At 48.1% G+C, this 20,695-nt stretch overlaps 1 protein-coding gene across 4 annotated transcripts; it reads left to right on the top strand.

Annotated features, from left to right (window-relative positions):
* Positions 1 to 366: 366 nt before the first annotated feature.
* Positions 367 to 20,343, top strand: snrnp27 (small nuclear ribonucleoprotein 27 (U4/U6.U5)). Of its 4 annotated transcripts, none has more exons than XM_070866201.1 (6): positions 367 to 475; positions 6,850 to 6,979; positions 7,462 to 7,541; positions 10,407 to 10,486; positions 17,595 to 17,659; positions 19,145 to 20,343. In XM_070866201.1, the coding sequence occupies exons 1-6, from the start codon at positions 442 to 444 to the stop codon at positions 19,149 to 19,151; spliced, it is 396 nt and encodes a 131-aa protein (XP_070722302.1). In that variant the 5' UTR covers positions 367 to 441; the 3' UTR covers positions 19,152 to 20,343. The 4 variants fall into 4 exon arrangements, with proteins under 4 accessions (XP_070722302.1, XP_070722300.1, XP_070722304.1 ...); XM_070866199.1 differs by having other exon boundaries at positions 19,141 to 20,343; XM_070866203.1 differs by having other exon boundaries at positions 17,595 to 17,667.
* The last annotated feature ends 352 nt before the right edge of the window (positions 20,344 to 20,695 follow it).

The following is a 20,695-nucleotide window of genomic DNA, read 5'->3' as shown; positions in this document are numbered from 1 at the left end:
ACGGGCTTGACAGAGCTCGGCCTTTATCCAGTGGCAAGGGTTAACCAGGACGACTGGAGACCTGCTCTGCTGCACGGACCTAGTGCGCTCACATATCGCAGTGTGGGCTGGACCGTGCTGCCCCTGGGCCTTCGGCTCTTCTGGGTCCCGTACCCTCATTCGCTGCACCTTCGCCCACGATGTTCCAGGGGGCGCTCCAGCTCTACCTATTGCCCCGACCTGCGATGGTGTTCTCACACAGGTCGGAGCGGAAGGCGTCTCATGGCAGCTCAGTCTGTCGCCAGCACCGGTGGGTGGCAGGGTGAGCCCGGGACCTCCCAACAGCAGGGGGAGCCCGAGACCCACCGCCAGGGGGAGCCCGAGTCCTCCCGCCGCCAGGGGGAGCCCGAGCGCCACGCGGTTGCCGGGGAGACGGTGCGGACCGGGATTCAGACCGTCGCCATGGGCCGGAGCAGGAGCCGGTCCCCGCGGAGGGGTGAGTGAGGAGAGGCCCGGGGGAGGGAGCCCGAGCCCGGGGATTGAAGATTGAAGACTGAGAGCCGGGGCTTGGGCCTGAGGCCCTCGAGCCCCGGGCCCGCTTTATTCTCTACACCTCGATGGGGTTCCCCGTGACCGCACCCTCCGCCATTTCTCCGGCCTCCCCCCTCCCCCCCCCCGGCCTCATTCCCCCCCCCCCCCTTTCCTCCCTCCCTCCACACACCCCCTCCCCTCACCTCACCCCCTCCCCTCACCTCACCCCCTCCCCTCACCTCACCCCCTCCCCTCCGCCCTAGTCTCTATTAAAACCATTACTCCATCTCACCCTGGTACGTCCCACATCTTCATTCCCTTGAGTCCAAGGGATGCAGACATGAACGGATATGGTGGACAACTGGTTTAGCCATTCACCGCTAGATCTGGCTGGACATAAAGCATTATCGGGTCCTGCTCTCGTCTGACAAAATCGCTCACTATTCCAAAATCATTCCGGAATGTAAAGATAAACCCAGGCTTCTCCACTGCTATTTTCTATGTTTCTAAACCTCTCCCCCAGTCTCCACCCTCACCTCCGACAATAACTCTGAGGAGCTCATAGATTTCTGAGTCTCTGAGATTGAGACCATCCGTTCAGCCACCTCTGCCTCCTCCCTTCGTTCCCCTAGCCCACCGGGCCAACCTTCCTCGAAGGATCCGCCGCCCGAGCCTCACATCTTTCTCCAGTTTCTCTCCGATCTCCCCTCATGACCTTTCGAAGGTCATCCTGTCCATGAGACGCACTTTCTGCTCCCTTGATCCTATTCCCACCAAACTGTTGACCACCCAACTTCTATTTCTGACTCCCATGTTAGCTGACATTGTTAACGGTTCTCTCTCCTCAGGTACTGTCCCCCTCTATCTCAAATCTGCCGTCATCACCCCTCTCCTCCAAAAACCCACCCTCGATCCCTCGGGCCTTGCAAACTACAGCCTCATCTCCAACCTCCCTTTCCTCGCAAAGTCCTTGAACATTGTCGCCTCCCAAATCCATGCCCATCTTTCCCGGAACTACATGTTTGAATCCCTCTAATCCGGTTTTCACTTTGCCACAGTACCGAAACGGCTCTCATCAAAGTCACAAATGACATCCTTTGTGACTGTGACAAAGGTAAATTATCCCCCCTCGTCCTTCTTGACCTGTCTGCAGCCTTTAACACGGCTGACCATTCCATCGTTCTCCAATGCCTCTTCACCGTCGTCCAGCTGGGTGGGACTGCACTCGTTTGGTTCAGTTCTAATCTATCTAATCGTAGCCAGAGAATCACCTGCAACGGCTTCTCTTCCCTCCCCCACATCGTTACCTCTGGCATCCCCCAAGAATCTATCCTTGGCCCCCTCCTATTTCTCATCTACATGTTGCCCCTCGGCGACATCATCCGAAAACACAGCGTCAGTTTCCACAAGTACGCTGATGACACCCAGCTCTACCTCACCACCACTTCTCTCGACCCCTCCACAGTCTCTAAATTGTCAGACTGCTTGTCCAAAATCCAGTTGTGGATGAGCAGAACTTTCTTCATTTGAATATTGGGAAGATCAAAGCCATTGTTTTCGGCTCCTGCCACAAACTCCGTTCCTTAGCCACTGACTCCATCTTTCTCCCCAACTTCTGTCTGAGGCTGAACCAGACTGTTCGCAACCTTGGTGTCATATTTGACCCTGAAATGAGCTTTCAACCACATATCCACAGCATAACTAAGACCACCTCCGTAACATCGCCCGTCTCCGCCCCTGCCTCAGCTCATCCGCTGCTGAAGCCCTCATCCATGCCTTTGTTACCTCTAGACTTGACTATTCCAACCCACTCCTGGCTGGTCTCCCACATTCTAGCCTACGTAAACCAGAGGTGATCCAAAACTCCCGCTCACCCATCATCCCTGTGCTCGCTGACCTACATTGGCTTCTGGTTAAGCAAAGCTCGATTTCAAAATTCTCATCCTTGTTTTCAAATTCATCCATGGCCTCGTCCCTCCCTCTCTAATCTCCTTCAGCCCCATGACCCCCCCCCCCCCAAGATGTCTGCACTCCTCTAATTCTGCCCTCTTGAGCATCCTTGATTATAATCACTCAACCATTGGTGGCCGTGCCTTCTGTTGCCTCGGCCCCAAGCTCTGGAACTCTCTAGCTAAACCTCTCCACCTCTCTACCTCTCTTTCTCATTCAAGACGCTCCTTACAGGTATATAAAAAGGAAAAGAGTGGCTAAAGTAAATGTTGGTCCCTTAGAGGACGAGACTGAGGAATTAGTAATGGGAAACATGGAGATTGCAGAAACTCTGAACAAATATTTTGCTCAGTCTTTATGGTAGAGGATACGAACAATATTCCAACAGTGGATAGTCCAGGGACTATAGGGGGGGGGGGGGAGGAACTTAACACAATCACAATCACTAAGGAGGTGGTACTCAGTAAGATAATGGGACTAAAGGCAGATAAATCCCCTGGAACCTGATGGCTTGCATCCTAGGGTCTTAAGAGAAGTAGCGGCAGGGATTGTGGATGCATTGGTTGTAATTTACCAAAATTCCCTGGATTCTGGGGAGGTCTCAGCAGATTGGAAATCTGCAAATGTAACGCCCCTATTTAAAAAAGGAGGCAGACAAAAAGCAGAAAACTATAGACCAGTTAGCCTAACATCTGTGGTTGGGAAAATGTTGGAGTCATTATTAAAGAAGCAGTAGCAGGACATTTGGAAAAGCAAACTTCAGTCAGGCAGAATCAGCATGGATTTATGATGGGGATGTCATGTTTGATAAATTTGCTGGAGTTCTTCGAGGACGTAACGAACAGGGTGGATAAAGGGGAACCAGTGGATGTGGTGTATTTGGATTTCCAGAAGGCATTTGACAAGGTGCCACATAAAAGGTAAAAGTTCACGGGGTTGGGGGTAATATATTAGCATGGATAGAGGATTGGCTAACTAACAGAAAACAGAGTGTCGGGATAAATGGTTCATTCCCTGGTTGGCAATCAGTAACTAGTGGGATGCCACAGGGATCAGTGCTGGGACCCCTACTATTTACAATCTATATTAACGACTTGGAAGAAGGGACCAAGTATAACACAGCCAAGTTTGCTGACGATACAAAGATGGAAGGAAAAGCAATGTGTGAGGAGGATACAAAAAATCTGCAAAAGGACATAGACAGGCTAAGTGAGTGGGCAAAAATTTGGCAGATGGAGTACAATGTTAGAAAGTGTGAGGTCATGCACTTTGGCAGAAAAAAATCAAAGAGCAAGTTATTATTTAAATGGAGAAAGATTGCAAAGTGCCGCAGTACAGCGGGGCCTGGGGGTACTTGTGCATAAAACACAAAAGGATAGTATGCAGGTACACCAAGTGATCAGGAAGGCCAATGGTATCTGGGCCTTTATTGCAAAGAGGATGGAGTATAAAAGCAGGGGAGTCTTACTACAGTTATATAAGGTATTGGTGAGGCCTCACCTGGAATACTGTGTACAGTTTTGGTTTCCATATTTACAAAAGGATATACTTGCTTTAGAGGCAGTTCAGAGAAGGTTCACTCGGTTGATTCCGGAGATGAGGGGGTTGACTTACGAGGAAAGGTTGAGTAGGTTGGGCCTCTACTCATTGGAATTCAGAAGAATGAGAGGTGATCTTATCGAAACGTATAAGATTATGAGGGGGCTTGACCAGGTGGATGCAGAGAGGATGTTTCCACTGATAGGGCAGACTAGAACTAGAGGGCATAATCTTAGAATGTGGGGCTGCCCATTTAAAACAGAGGTGAGGAGAAATTTCTTCAGAGGGTTGTAAATCTGTGGAATTCGCTGCCTCAGAGAGCTGTGGAAGCTGGGACATTGAATAAATTTAAGACAGAAATAGACAGTTTCTTAAACGATAAGGGGTTATGGGGAGCAGGCGGGGAAGTGGAGCTGAGTCCATGATCTGATCAGCCATGATCTTATTGAATGGCGGAGCAGGCTCGAGGGGCCATTTCGCCTACTCCTGCTCCTATTTCTTATATTCTTATATTAAAACCTAACTCTTTGACCAAGCTTTTGGTCATTTGCCCTAATTTCTCCTTATGTGGCTCGGTGTCAAATTTTTTGTCATATGATACTCCTGTGAAGCACCTTGGGACGTTTCACTACGTTAAAGGCGCTATATAAATACAAGCTGTTGTTGTCATAAATCCCTCTCCCCTGTCTCCTCCGCCCTCACCTCTGACATCAAGTCTGAGGAGATCATGGACTTTTTCTCAAGACTGAGACCATCCGATCAGCTGCCTCTGCCACTTCCCTTCCTTCCCCTAGCCCACTGAGCCAAACTTCCTCTAAGGTTCCCCCCCTGTTCCAGCTCTGACCTCGCATCTTTCTCCAGTTCTCTCCGATCTCCCTATAATTGATAATCAAGGGGCTTATAGGGAGGGGGGAAACTTAAAACAATCACTATCACTGAAGAAAAAGTACTACTTAAAATAATGGGTCTAAAGGTGGACAAGATGGCATACATCCTAGGGTTTTAAAAGAAGTGGCTGCAGAGATAGCGGATGCATTGGTTGCAATCTACCAAAATTCCCTGGAGTCTGGAGAGGTCCAGCGGATTGGAAAACTGCAAATGTAACGCCCCTATTTAAAAAACAGAGGAAGACAAAAAGCAGGAATCTACAGACCAGTTAGCCTAACATCTGTGGTTGGGAAAATGCTGGAGTCCATTATTAAGGAAGCAGTAGCAGGACATTTGGAAAATCATAATGCAGTCAAGCAGAGTCAGCATGGTTTTATGAAAGGGAAATCATGTTTGAGAAATTTGCTGGAGTAGTTTGAGGATGTAACAAGCAGGGTGGATAAGGGGGGGCACCCTGACAGTAAGACCAAGACGGATTTGACAGATCGTTGAAAGGAGGAGCGGGGAGATGAGTTTGAAAGGGCTGCTGATAGGGTAGTGATTGGATCGGTTGTGTTCAGTGTTGCCAATGGTTGAATTCAGTTACTGGGGAAGCAGTCTGTGATTGTGAGCATCAGCTCTCTTGGTCTGTGACACAGTGAACCAGGAGCAACTCCAGCTTGTGTCCCACCCTGCCTCAGCTCATCTGCTGCTGAAACCCTCATCCATACGTCAGTCACTTCCTGACTCCAGTAATCCCACGCTCTGCTGGCCGACCTCCCTCCTTGCACCCTCCCTAAACTTCAGCCCCTAACTCGCACCAAGTCCCGCTCACCCATCACTCTCTGTGCTCACTGACCTACATTGGCTCCAGCTCCTTCATCATTTCAATTTTAACATTCTCCTCCTTGTTTTTAAATCCCTCCATGGCCTCGCCCCTCCCTATCTCTATAATCTCCTGCAGCCCCACAAACCTCAGAGAACTCCAATTGCTGCAATTCTGGCCTCTTGTACATCCCCCCACTTCCTTCACCCCCTCAGCTGTGCTTTTATCTACCGAGACCCTAAGCTGTGAAATTCTCTCCCTGAATCAGTCTGCCTCTCCCTCCCACTTTAAGTTGCTGCATAATACCTAACTCTTTGACAAAGTTTCTCGACACCTGACCGATATATGGCTCGGTGTTGTGTGATGACGCTGCTGTGTAGTGCCTTGGGACATTTTACTACACAAGTGATGTCGCAGTGCATACCATCGCATCAAGTCCCCCACCCCGCCAGAAAAATAACTGACTTCATTGTTCATGTTCAAAAGGTTATTATCGGTGATGGAGAGTTTGACTGAAGGACAAACCTGCACTTTCAATCTTTCAGTCTGTGTTTGATTCCACCCATTGTTGCAGTTCAGGGGTGGTTATGAAATATTTGGCATATTTCCGGGATTTGCTGTGGTCTGGGTTGCTGCAATCACGTCACTGATGGCTCTGTGTTTTGCTTTTCAAATGACGCATTAATCATTATAGACATATTTCCAATAATTGACATGAAATTAGCACTGGGTATGTGGCTGCTGCACAGAGAACTATACATGTAACAGTGAAAATGTCTTGTGTGTCTCAGTCTGAGAGTCTGTCCCTGTACCGGTGTGTGGGTGTGGTTTGAGGAATGCCGTGTAATGTCAGCATGCACTCATGATTCTGGAAAGGCATTTTCAAAAAGTAATGCGCCCCCCCCCACCCCCCGAGCAAAACTGTCCAAGCACTGTGTCAGTGAGTTACACCTCGGCTCTTGTGCTTTGGGAAACCAGGGACATGTGTCGGCTGCTACTGGAGCTCTCCCAGTGTTCCCACAGATTTGTACTCATTTTGTGATTGGTTGTGAAGGTGTCCTCGAGAGTCACAGAAACACACCCAAGGCCTGTTCTGTTGACTGTGGCGTTGTGTGACATCTGTGGATGTGTAAAGATTTCTATCTGTGTGTTTCCAGAGCGCCGTCGGTCAAGATCAACATCCAGAGAGCGGGAGAGAGCCAGGCGGCGTGAGCGATCCAGGTCCCGAGACCGAGACCGGGAACGGCGGAGAAGCCGCTCAAGGTCACCTCATAGAAGGCGCTCAAGGTGTGTGTTGAACACGGATATTTTCCTGGGCGCATTGATTGACACATTGTGGTGTATGAGGGGCCGAGATAGAGTGGATTGGCAGAGGGGTCAACAGCCAGGGGCATAGATTTAAAGTAGTTGGGAGAAGGTTTAGAGATGCTATGATGGGAAATTTCTTCACCCAAAGGGTGGTGGGGGTCTGGAACTCACTACCTGAAAGGGTGATAGAGGCAGAAACCCTCACCACATTTTAAAAAATACATGGATGTGCACTTGAAGTGCCGTAACCTGCTGGGCTACAGACCTAGAGCTGGAAAGTGGGATTAGGCTGGATAGCTCTTGGTTGGCCGGCGTGGACACGATGGGCCGAATGGCTTCCTTCTGTAAATTTCTATGATCCATGTTTCTCGGTGATTTTTGCATTAAAAAAAATTAGGCATCTGTGCAGCATGCAGGAAAATAGCGGAATAACATTTTGTCTGCACATTGGTGTGCTGTAGGTCTCCACGACGCGTCAGGTCAAGTTCAACATCTCCTTCAAGGCAGAAAGACCATGAGTCGAAAGAGCATGAGATTTCAGGTAATGTTCTTCTCTTGCTCAAGTAAGCCACAGGACTGTACTCTCTACCACACCCTTGCAGTGATGGGCTGTGCCCAGGTGCACTGGACGCAGCTTCAACCTTAGCGATGTCGAGTAGTGGGTTTCCCATCTCCATTCAATGCCCCGTATACAGTGAACAAACGTGGCCTTCTCTCCCCAGCAAGTCACACAGGACTGGAGCCCAGCGGGTGGCCACGTCCATGCTGGGGAGGGAGCTGGAGCAATGCATTTATAAAGATGAGAAGTTTGCGGGGCTGAAGGAATCTTTGTACTGGTGCAACGTCCGGAATCCGCACATTTCGCCGAGCCAAAAGGAGCAGAGGAGCGACGAGGTCCGAAATCTGGCAAAACCCGGCACGGATTCGGTCCCGAGGATCCCAGATTTCAGACGATTGCTTTTCTTGTCTGAAATCCAGAAAACCCCAAAAACGGACACGGACTCGGTCCTGAGGATTCCGGATTTCGGACGTTGTACCTGTACTGGTAATAGCTAGCAGATAGCACTGTGTTCAGAAAGCGTCATTGCCATTTCATTTCGGTTGCCTGAGCTGTCAAATTGCTGAATTTTGTGTGTAACCTATTTTTGGGAGGTGAACTTTACAACTATTAGCAGTATTTGATTGGTACGGCTCTCACAAAAGTGACTCGGAGGTCAAGTCTCTGAGCTGTACAGAACAGGGCAGTCCAGTCCTGGCCTGTGCTAATGTAGCTGAGCTTAGTTGGGGCAGCGGCAGAGGGAGCTGGAACTAGTCTCAGGGTTTCTGGGTTAAAGCAAAATATCGGCCAGGGTTCTTGCTGATCCCATACAACGATCGCAGCTGGGAACGCGTGTCTTTGACCGCGGGGTGAGAAGGGGATTGAGCTTGGTACATCAGTTGGATAGTTCGCTGACAATGTTGAGGCTTGCAGTTATGGCCATCTTGGTGAGATGGTGAAATGGTGAGAGACTGGCAAATGTTTGCATTGAGTGGGACCTGGGTGTCCTTGTACATGAATCACAGAAAGTTAACATGCAGGTACAGCAAGCAATTGGGAAAGCAAATGGTATATTAGCTTTTGTTACAAAGGCATTAGAGTACAAGAGTATAGAAGTCTTGCTACAATTATACAGGGCATTGGTGAGGTCACACCTGGAGTAGTGTGTACAGTTCTGGTCTAGGTGAGTGGGCAAATGCATGGCAGATGCAGTATAATGTAGATAAATGTGAGGTTATCCACTTTGGTTGCAAAAACAGGAAGGCAGAATATTATCTGAATGGTGACAGATTAGGATAAGGGGAGGTGCAACGAGACCTGGGTGTCATGGTACATCAGTCATTGAAAGTTGGCATGCAGGTCCAGCAGGCAGTGAAGAAGGCAAATGGCATGTTGGCCTTCATAGCGAGGGGATTTGAGTATAGGAGCGGCGAGGTCTTACTGCAGTTGTACAGGGCCTTGGTGAGGCCAAACCTTGAATATTGTGTACAGTTTTGGTCTTCTAATCTGAGGAAGGACATTCTTGCTATTGAGGGAGTGCAGCGAAGGTTCACCAGACTGATTCCCGGGGTGGCAGGACTGACATATGAAGAAAGACTGGATCGACTATGAGAGGGGATCTCATAGAAACATATAAAATTCTGACAGGACGGGACAGGTTAGATGCAGGAAGAATGTTCTCGATGTTGGGGAAGTCCAGAACCAGGGGTCACAGTCTTAGGATAAGGGGTAAGCCTTTTAGGACTGAGATAAGGAGAAACTTCTTCACTCAGAGTTGTTAACCTGTGGAATTCCCTACTGCAGAGAGTTGTTGAGACCAGTTCGTTAGATATATTCAAGAGGGAGTTAGATGTGGCCCTTACGGCTAAAGGGATCAAGGAGTATGGAGAGAAAGCAGGAAAGGGGTACTGAAGTTGCATGATCAGCCATGATCATATTGAATGGTGGTGCAGGCTCGAAGGGCCAAATGGCCTACTCCTGCACCTATTTTCTATGTTTTTGTGTCTCCTTATCTAAGGAAAGACATACTTGCCTTAGAGGGAGCGCGACGGAGATTCACTAGACTGGTTCCTGGGATGGGGGGATTGTCCTATGAGGATAGATTGAGTAGACTAGGCCTATATTTCCTAGAGTTTAGAAGAATGAGAATTGATCTAATTGAAACACACAAAAGTCTTAAGAGGCTTGACAGGGTTAATGCTGAGAAAATGTTTCCCCTGGCTGGGAAATCTCAAGCACAAAGTCACATCTCAGAATAAGGGGCCGGCCATTTAGGACTGAGATGAGGAGAAATTTCTTCACTCAAAGGGTGGTGAATCTTTCGAATTCTCTGCCCCAGAGGGCTGTGGAGGTTTAGTCATTGGGAACTGCAGGGATTAAGGGATTTGGGGATAGTGCGGGAAGGTGGAGTTGAGGTTGAAGATCAGCCGTGATCTGGTTGAATGGCGGAGCAGACTTGAAGGGCTGAATGGCCTATCCAGCTCCTATTTCTTATGTTCTTATACTGGAGGATGAGCAGGACCTATTAAACAGCAACCCAGTAAGGGAGGAGGGGAGGAAATAAAAGAAAGAGCTTATCTACAGAGCAACAGATGCAGTTACCAAGTCCCAGTGAAATCGTTAGACACAAATCAGTGTGATTAAAGATTAAAGAAGACTTTGAAGGTACTCTCTCTGAGCTGGTAACCTAGAGCAGGCTAAATTTCTGTGTTTGTGATATCCTGCCTCTCATCATAATTTCTCAACAAAAACTGACACTGGTATAACACTTCTTTCGTGTTTAGAACAGCAGATTCTCGTTCAGCAATACTGTATTTGTGACACTCGGTAAATTGGAGCTTGCTTTGCTGAATTTCTTTTTCTCTTCAGAAGCTGACATGGAGGGGAAAACCGAAGAGGAGATTGAAATGTTAAAGGTGATGGGATTCGGTGCTTTTGACACCTCAAAGGTGAGTGTGAGCTAGGGGCTTCCATTGGGCGAGGGAGCTAGGGGCTTCCATTGGGCGAGGGAGCTAGGGGCTTCCATTGGGCGAGGGAGCTAGGGGCTTCCATTGGGCGAGGGAGCTAGGGGCTTCCATTGGGCGAGGGAGCTAGGGGCTTCCATTGGGCGAGGGAGCTAGGGGCTTCCATTGGGCGAGGGAGCTAGGGGCTTCCATTGGGCAAGGGAGTTAGGGACTCCCATTCTGTTCTTGGCAAATCTGTGGCGTCGATTGAAAGGTTGAGTTGAGAGAGGAAATGAGTTGGGCCTGTTGGCTACCTTCCATCTGAACCTTCAACCCTCTGAACATGGCAACACCAGTAACACTGGGAAATAGCAGTTAACGCCAGTACATTTGGACGATAAGGGAGTCGAGCGTTATGGGGAGCAGGCGGGGAAGTGGAGTTGAGTCCATGATCAGATCAGCCATGATCTTATTGAATGGCGGAGCAGGCTCAAGGGGCCGGATGGCCTACTCCTGCTCCTATTTCCTATTTCTTATGTACTTTGGTTTCAAAACTAGTAATAATTATACTTTGAATGTGGGAAACATATGGGAAGAGCAGAAGGACTTGGGGGTTCTGGATCACAAGACGTAGAGTTAATATATTTGGATTTCCAAAAGGCCTTTGATAAGGTCGACTCATGACTAAGTTTTGAGCATGTGGAGTCAAGGGACAAGTAATAGAATGGACAGCAAGCTGGCCACAAAACAGATACAGACCAGAGGTTAAAGGGAGGTACTCAGACTGACGAAAGGTAGGAAATGGTGTTCCACAGGGATCGGTGCCACAGTTAGTTGTTCACAATTTACATAAAGGATTTGGACTCTGGAATCAGAAGTACAATTTCAAAATCTCCAGACCACACCAAATTGCGGGGTGTAGTGAATGCGGCAAAATACAAGACATTAATAAACTTGCAGAAAAGCCATGTCTTTGACAAATTAGTTTTGATACAGACAAATGTGAGGTGGTTCATTTTGAAAGGAAGAATATGGAGGCCACATACTCCTTGGAAAATAAGGGTAGAGGATCAGAGGGGTCTGGGGGTACAGACACACAGACTAGAGGGGTCTGGGGGTACAGAAACACAGACCGGAGGGGTCTGGGGGTACAGACACACAGACCGGAGGGGTCTGGGGGTACAGACACACAGACCGGAGGGGTCTGGGGGTACAGACACACAGACCGGAGGGGTCTGGGGGTACAGACACACAGACCGGAGGGGTCTGGTGGTACAGACACACAGACCGGAGGGGTCTGGGGGTACAGACACACAGACCAGAGGGGTCTGGGGGTACAGACACACAGACCGGAGGGGTCTGGGGGTACAGACACACAGACCGGAGGGGTCTGGGGGTACAGACACACAGACCGGAGGGGTCTGGGGGTACAGACACACAGACCGGAGGGGTCTGGGGGTACAGACACACAGACCGGAGGGGTCTGGGGGTACAGACACACAGACCGGAGGGGTCTGGGGGTACAGACACACAGACCGGAGGGGTCTGGGGGTACAGACACACAGGCCAGAGGAGTCTGGGGGTACAGACAGACCAGAGGGGTGTGGGGGTACAGACACAGATCAGAGGGGTCTGGGGGTACAGACACACAGATCACGAAGAAGTGACGCATGTTAATAAGGCTATAAAAAAGCAAGAACTGAGGTTCATTTCCAGAGGGATAATATTGAAAAGCAGAGAAGTGAGGTTAGACTTGTATAGACCCTTGGACACACTTGCAGCACTGTGCACAGTTCTGGTCTCCATGTTATAAAAGGGATATAGAGACACCGGAGAAGCTGCAAAAACATTCACAAGGATGCTACCAGGACTGAGGATTTTCTCATCAGGAAAGGCTGGACAGACTGGGGTCTTTTTTCTAGAAAAGCGGAGGCTGAGGGGTGACCTGATAGAAGACTTTAAGATTATGGGCTCAATTTTCCCCATAGCTTTTTTTTGGCGTAATTGAAGAGCTATGCCTATTTTTTGTGGGGCCCCAAGTATGCCCCAAAAAATGTTCTAAGTTTCCCCGTTTGATTTCTTCCTTTTGGCGCAGCCTAACCTTTCCTTTAGTTTTGGGGGTGGAGCCTTGATCTGTGCCAAAAAGATTAGGTTGCCACGGTAACCAGGGACACAATGAGAGCTGAAGCTGCAAAGTGAAGCATACAGCCAGCTCCCAACACATTAAAGCACATTGCAGCAACTTAAACACAGTAAAATACATTGCACCAACTTACCTCCAATTATTAAAGTGCCCTGCCCCTCCCGATGCCGGTGCCGGTGCCGATCCCAGGCCGAAGGGGCTCCCAGTCTGCCCCCTCCCGCCCACCCCTAGCCCCGAGTGGCTTGCCGGTCTGCTGCCCCTACCCCTAGGTCTGGCCGAGTGGCCTCCCTGTCCACTCCTCCACCCGTAGCCCTGGCTGAGTGGCTTCCCAGTCTGCTCCCCTGCACCTATGCCAGGCCGAATGGCCTCCTCCCTCCTGGTCCGTGCACCTTAACTATACCTGAAAGGTTTCCCCCCCCCTTCCCCCTCTCACTTACGTGCGCCGATTTCCTTAACTCTCCCGAAGGTTTTTCTGCAGAGGTCTCATACGCCATCCTGAGAAGAACTGGAGTAACTCTCAGCTGGCCAAACTTCCCTAAATGGCCAGAATTGGTGCTGGTGGCAGGTTACGGTTATGCCCTCTTTGGCTGAAAAAAAAGTACCTAAAAAAATCATAACTAACTGAGCTGGTACATATTCATCGGGGAAACTGTTTATTAAATTTAGGCCAAAAAAAGTGGCCTCCAAAAAAACAACACAAATCAGTGGGGAAATTGAGCCCTATGAATGGGTTCGCTCAGGTAGATGTAGAGAAAATGTTTCCACTTGTGGGGAGTCCAAAACTAGGGAGCATAAATATGAGATAGTTGTCAATAAATCCAATCGGGAATTCAGCAGAAACTTCTTTACCCAGATAGTGGTGGGAATGTGGAACTCGCTGCCACAGGGAGTGGTTGAGGCGAATAGTATCGATGCATTTAAGGGGAGGCTGGATGAGCACAAAAGGGAGAAAGGAATAGGGTGAGATGAAGAGGACGGGAGGAGGCTCATGTGGAGCACAGTTGCTGGTATCAACCAGTTGGGCCGAATGGCCTGTTTTTGTGCTGTACGTTCTATGTAAGATATAAAAACTCCAAGCAGATGCAGTCCAGAGCTGCAAAACTAGCTGCCAGTCTATTTGTTCTGAGCCACCAGAGGGCGGTGTTTACCACAGCAGAACATCAAACTGGCCTGCATCGCTTTGTGCTAAATGTGTCATCCTTGCCTTTCCTGGTCTGGTCCTATATGTGACTCCAGACCAACAGCAATGTAGTTGACTCTTAACTGCCTAGCAAGCCACTCAGCTGCAACCATTACAAAAGAAGTATCATTGACTGCAGCGGTTCACGAAGGCGGCTCACCACCGCCTTATCAAGGGCAATTAAAAAAGAACTTCCATTTATATAGCACCTTTCACGACCACCGGGAAAAGAGGAGAGACTGGGGGTGAAACATCTGTCTCGATTTTTAAAACATGCTTATTCTATATACTCTCTTCCAATTTTGTTATCTGAGCATTATTTTTATTCCATGTATTTATCTACACACACACATTCTCCTTTGCTTCTGCACTAATTGCCTTTGCTGTATTTTACACTTCATCCTCGCTATCGCAACATTCCTTGTTCAGAAAGAATGGATCAGGATTTAAGTTGCTATCTCGGGTTTTAGAATGTGATGCCTAAATTTGCTTGATAGCAACATAAACTGATTCTCTTAAAGGAATCCAGGCACGGTTTAGTCACATTCAGACATCAAGTGTAGCAATGGTTAAACCCATTTAACTCTTGGCTCACCCCAAAGTATCTGGGGCTGAGCGAGATATGTAAAATTAAACAACTTGACTCTGTGTTCCACCATAGTTGGAGTAGTGTTCCACATGATAGGAAGGATATTGAGGCAGTCGAGAGGGCTTGGCACTGATCCACTAGAATACTGTGGTATGACGAAAAATTGAGGCTGCCTTGATTAGGAGGAGATTGCATCGTGACTTGATAAAGGTATTTAAAATGATCATGGTCTGGGACAGACTGGATCCAAACAGGCCGTTTCCAGTGATTGAGGCAGTCTGCAACAATGAAAGTTGAGCCAAGTGCTGATTTATTGAATTGAAAGCATTGATGGAAGTAGTCACCGTTGAAGTACTGTGTACGTCACAGCAGGCAGACAGCATCTGGGAAACCGCAGTGAAGGGCTTGTTTTTAACTGGTTGCTACATCTGTTCATAGAATCATAGCGCAGAAGGAGGCCATTCAGCCCATCGCACATGTGCCAGGCCAGCACTTTCCAGTATTTTTCAGACTGCCATCTAAAGTACAGCTTTCCCTTGCAGTCCCTTGCTTTGTTATTGCTGTTTTTTTTTGCACAAGTCCTGGATGAGAGTGCAGCCTTGGCATCACATTTAGGTTCTCAGCTTTCGTCGGGGGTGTCTGGGGCCCTGCCCGTCGGGGGTGTCTGGGGCCCTGCCCGTCGGGGGTGTCTGGGGCCCTGCCCACACGTGCCAGTTTGTGGCTGGCAAATAATGGCTCTAAATACTTCACCGCAGCTTTTAAAGGAAAAAACTGATGAAGGTGTCTATTGTTCCACAAAATGTAGTCATGTATTTTAACGATAAGATAATGTACTTTTATAATTAAAGTTAAAATAAAAACAGCAGTTGGAAATCTGCAACTCTCTTTCTCCCCCCACTCTTTCCCCCCCCCCCTCCCCCCCAAAAAAAGCTGTTGATAAAATGTCAACGCTGACATTGATGGGGGATTAAGGGTTGCGGACCCAAGGTGGGTGGATGGATGTGAGACAACAGATCAGCCACGATCTAATTAAATGGCTGAACTGGCTTGAGGGGTTGAATGGCCTACTCCTGTTCCTATTATAAAGAAGTGACATCCCAGAGGGGCTTTACGCTGCGGTTGGATGTAATCTGTGGTGCTGGCAGTGTGTCCACATGATCGTGGTTTAGAAATTGGCTCTCTGACAGCTGTGGGTAGATGACTTGTGTATAGTACGCATGCAGCAAAGCCTTGGAATGATCATATTAAGATCTGCATTGGCAATCAATCTACTCTGGTGCCAGCAGCACACACCCCCCTAGTGATCATGAAATGGGTAACTTTGGGCCATGAATGACCCCAAGAGCTGCTTGTGGCCTAATAAGAGATGAAAGAGGACAAATGGTTATAAGAACATAAGAAATAGGAACAGGAGTAGGCCATTTGGCCCCTCGAGCCTGCTCCACCATTCAATGAGATCATGGCTGATCTGATCATGGACTCAGCTCCACTTCCCCGCCCGCTCCCCATAACACCCTTATCGTTTAAGAAACTGTTTATTTCTGTCTTAAATTTATTCAATGTCCCAACTTCCACAGCTCTCTGAGGCAGCGAATTCCACAGATTTACAACCCTCTGAGAGAAGAAATTTCTCCTTATCTCTGTTTTAAATGGACGGCCCCTTATTCTAAGATCATGCCCTCTAGTTCAAGTCTCCCCTATCAGTGGAAACTTCCTCTCTGCATTCACCTTGTCAAGCCCACTCATAATCTTAGACATTTCGATAAGATCACCTTTCATTCTTCTGAATTAGAAACATAGAAATAAGGTGCAGGAGTAGGCCATTCGGCCCTTCTAGCCTGCACCGCCATTCAATGAGTTCATGGCTGAACATGCAACTTCAGTACCCCAGTCCTGCTTTCTCACCATACCCCTTGATCCCCCTAGTAGTAAGGACTTCATCTAACTCCTTTTTGAATATTCCAATGAGTAGAGGCCCAACCTACTCAACCTTTCCTCAGAACTCAACCGCCTCAACCCCGGAACCTTCTCTGAACTGCCTCCAAAGCAAGTGTATCCTTTTGTAAATATGGAAACCAAAACTGCACGCAGTATTCCAGGTGTGGCCTCACCAATACCCTGTATAGCTATAGTAAGACTCCCCTGTTTGTATACTCCATCCCCTTTGCAATAAAGGCCAAGATACCATTGGCCTTTCTGATCACTGCATACTATCCTTTTGTTTCATGCACAAGTACCCCCAGGTCCCGTTGTACTGCTGCACTTTGCAATCTTTCTCAATTTGAATAATAACTTGCTCTTTGATTTTATTCTGCCAAAGTGCATGACCTCACACTTTCCCACATTATACTCCATTCCCCAAATTTTTGCCCACTCACTTAGCCTGTCTCTATCCTTTTGCAGATTTTTTGTGTCCACCTCACACATTGCTTTTCCTCCCATCTTTGTATCGTCAGCAAACTTGGCTACGTTACACTCAGTCCCTTCCTCCCCGTCGGTTGGTCTGGGCCCAGCCCCCCCCCCCCCCCCCGGTGTCTGGGCCCTGCCCCCTCCCCCCCCCGGTGTCTGGGCCCTGCCCCCCCCCCCCCCCCCGGTGTCTGGGCCCTGCCCCCTCCCAGGTGTCTGGGCCCTGCCCCCCCCCCCCCGGTGTCTGAGCCTTGCCCCCCCGGTGTCTGGGCCCTCCCCGCCGGTGTTGTGGCAATTACAAAGCATGAGCTACAGGCTGAGCCTTCAGCCTGATGATTTAAAATACTTAGAGGCAGAAAATGCTGCATTCAGGGTCAGGGTTACAGAGGTCTGATGCTTGCAGACACAGCCGTGACTTTATTAAGGTTTGAGTTCGGAATCATTTCCTACAATGAAATTCCCCCACACATGCGTTGTTCCCTGCGGGGAGCCCCCTCTACCTTGCCCAAGTCGCCATTCTCCCTGCGTGACCCTCAGCAATGAGTGTAGGTGTGAACCCAATCTCCGCACAGAATCACCTTCCAGCGGGATAGCATTAAGCCTGCGAGCCCCTGTTTTCCGATCCTATCCTGACCCTGTTCTGCAGTGGGCCAGGCTGAGCTGGGCTATCTGAGCATTGAACTTGAGACGGCCTGTTGCGTGTGTGGCCCGACTCGATACTCCGAGATGCTTTCTACCCAGTCGCCGGGGAGTTTGAAAATGCAGATTCTAACGTATGTTGACCGTTGATTTGCAGGGAAGGAGAATGGACGGCTCTGTAAATGCTTACGCTGTTAACGTACAGCAGAAAAGGAAGTATCGGTGAGTAGGTGAGCGATTCACACAGCTTTGATGGGGCTTATTTCTAGTATTGGTACCAAGACACTATAGAAAAGTTGTAATTAAGACAATTAGTTTCGATGTTGTCTCAGTACAGCACTAATGCAGCACTGCTGGTTCATCACCTTAAATTGATCCCACCACTGCCACCCTAGTGCGATAAATGCTCTCTCGACACAATTTGAGAAGGTGATCACGAAATTGTATTGCTGACTGCACATTGTATAAAAATTTCATGTAACTACGATTGAATGAAATTCCAATCAAGACATTGGAATGACTGGAATGTATTATTTCTTGGCAGTTCATTGCTACTTTATTTTACAATCCCCCATGCTGAGAGTAGGCATCAGCACATATTGACTGCATGAGGTACCCCAGCTGCTGCTGTGCCCCCTCTGCAGCCTGCAACTGGCAAACGAGACCCAGGAAAGTCAGCCATTATGTTAATAGAAAAGTGACTTGACAGTTCGAAGGTAATTTAGGGATTTTTGGGGCAGTCTCCAGGGTTTCATGCTCCTCTGAGCCCCTCTATTCAATGCCTCCGCAAGATCCTACAAATCCCCTGGGAGGACATACGCACCAACATTAGCGTCCTCGACCAGGCCAACATCCCCAGCATTGAAGCACTGACCACACTTGATCAGCTCCGCTGGGCAGGCCACTAGTTCGCATGCCTGACACGAGACTCCCAAAGCAAGTGCTCTACTCGGAACTCGTTCACGGCAAACAAGGCAAAGGTGGGCAGAGGAAATGTTACAAGGACACCCTGAAAGCCTCCCTGAAAAAGTGCAACATCCCCACTGACATCTGGGAGTCCCTGGCCAAAGACCGCCTAAGTGGAGGAAGTGCATCCGGGAGGGCGCTGAGCACCTCGCGTCTCATCGCCGAGAGCATGCAGAAACCAAGCGCAGGCAGCTGAAAGAGTGTGCGGCAAACCTGTCCCACCCACACCTCCCCTCAACGACTATCTGCCCCACCTGTGACGGACTGTGGTTCTTGTATTGGACTGTTCAGTCACCAAAGGACTCATCTCATTTTTAAGAGTGGAAGCAAGTCTTCCTCGATTCCAAGGGACTGCCTATGATGATGATTCAGTTGCCATCTTGCGGTCACTATTGAGGATTCATGTTCTGCACAATGCTGACGAGAGTAGCCTACTTCTGTAGGTAGAACATGGTCATTCAAAGTGTTCTTATCAGCTGGTACTATTCGACTGCTGTAGCATCACAGTGTTGCAAAATGCCCTTCCAGGCAGGAGGCAACCTTACTGCAGAAAGTTAGTAATTGTTGCTGTAAATACCATTGTGAAAAGGATACTGTATATTTAAACCTGCATATAATAAACTCAAATAACACACACCAGTTGACATCCTTGGTCATTTAAATTAGAATCGTTTCTGTTAGAATTGTCTGACAATAGTCGACCTTAATAATAACTTATTTTTTCTTTTCCACGCAAGGCAGTACATGAACAGAAAGGGTGGCTTTAACAGACCTCTGGATTTCATTGCATAATGTTTTGGTCTGGAGTGGCATGGTGATGGCATGTGAAGTTCTTAACACTGAGACCGGGACAACACCAGTTATTCCTCATCAGCTGCCATCATTTCTGGGCAGAGTCTGTACAGTTTATTTTGCACGCCAGAGTAAAGCACTGGTTGCAGGCATGGTCTTCAGGCCTGACCGTTCAGGTTTGACTGCATTTGTTCTGTTAATTCACTATATTGTTTTCAAATTAGTGCACGAATCGTTAGGAATAAAAAATGTCTACCTACATCTATAAAAAGCAAAGATAAGTGAAGTTTTTGTGTCTACACCCGTCTGTTGAACTGTATTTATATTTCAGATTTGCAGCATGTGCAGTTTTGTCTTTTTATTGCAGTAGTAGTTGGGGATGGAAGTTGTGGAAGCCCTCAGCTTAAAATAAATTTGTACACCGTTTGCTTCAACAAATTGAATTGGGTACTTTTGATGCACCGGCTATTTGGGTTTAAAGATCTACTGACATTCAATTCATAGCTACTTCTATCTTCAGGTTCCAAGTCTGAGTTACGGGGTAGAAGTCTGCTTTCTGTGGTCTGGATCGATGATGCACATGCTAGAATTTGAGTGTAATTAATGTAACTAATGCCTTGCCATGATCCAGATGCTAGTCTTTTTCTTGACCCTGTAGCTGAAAGTTTTCTGACCTAACCCAGTGAGCCAATACATGTGCAGTTCACTCCACAATTTACATTTCAAAAATCCCTTCCTGAAATCTTGTGGAATTATCAGTATCAAGCAGTGCACTCAACTATGAGCTTTCCCACTCCTTTTCCTGAATTACCTTTGCAGGACTGTCGAGTTATGATGTGGAGTGGGGGTGGGTTGGCGGGATGGATGTGGGCACGGTGAGAGAGAAATCAGCCAAGTTAAGCCTGTTAGTCAAGACTGGGAGCTGTCTCTGAATTGCAGCTTCAGTGCTTAAGCATTTAGTGCATAGCTGCCAGATCTCTTAAACCTAATTACAAACTTTCAAAATACTCTTTGATGTTAGACGGTGTGCTGTAAAAATATTGACGTGTAAGAGTGGACAGTGACCTTTGCTGTTTTCTTGTGCCATGTCATATTTAATGATCTTTCCTGGCAAACCATGAATATTAAAAACTCCGTGTGAACTACAATGGTCCTCGCTCTTGCTTTCCCCTCAAACAGCGAGAGTGGAATCTTTACTTCCTTGTGTTTTCAGCAAACTATTCGCTACCAGCCGGTTGGCACAGAACACCATGACCGATTCCCAATATCTCAGAAACATAGAAAATAGGTGCTGGAGTAAGCTATTCAGCCCTTCGAGCCTGCACCACCATTCAATATGATCATGGCTGATCATGCAATTTCAGTGCAATAATGTCATTATAAATGGGGCAGTTGTTAGTTTGCAGTTGTCACTATTTAAAAATCTTGCTGATTCTGAAGACTTCCCTTTGGATTTGTTTTGTTTATACAGTGTCTCCCCTTCCCTTCTGTTCATCTGCC

The sequence above is a fragment of the Pristiophorus japonicus genome, chromosome 22, assembly GCF_044704955.1.
Source record: "Pristiophorus japonicus isolate sPriJap1 chromosome 22, sPriJap1.hap1, whole genome shotgun sequence".
Lineage (NCBI taxonomy): Eukaryota > Metazoa > Chordata > Chondrichthyes > Pristiophoridae > Pristiophorus > Pristiophorus japonicus.
This window is presented reverse-complemented; position numbering and strand designations above follow the sequence as displayed.

What these genes read in the sequence shown, in the direction of transcription:
- snrnp27 (XM_070866199.1), top strand. Translation starts at nt 442, where the DNA reads ATGGGCCGGAGCAGGAGCCGGTCCCCGCGGAGGG. An exon ending in CCTCATAGAAGGCGCTCAAG is followed by an intron (nt 6,980 to 7,461) that starts GTGTGTGTTGAA and finishes GGTGTGCTGTAG; the next exon opens with GTCTCCACGACGCGTCAGGT. An exon ending in GAAAGAGCATGAGATTTCAG is followed by an intron (nt 7,542 to 10,406) that starts GTAATGTTCTTC and finishes TTTTCTCTTCAG; the next exon opens with AAGCTGACATGGAGGGGAAA.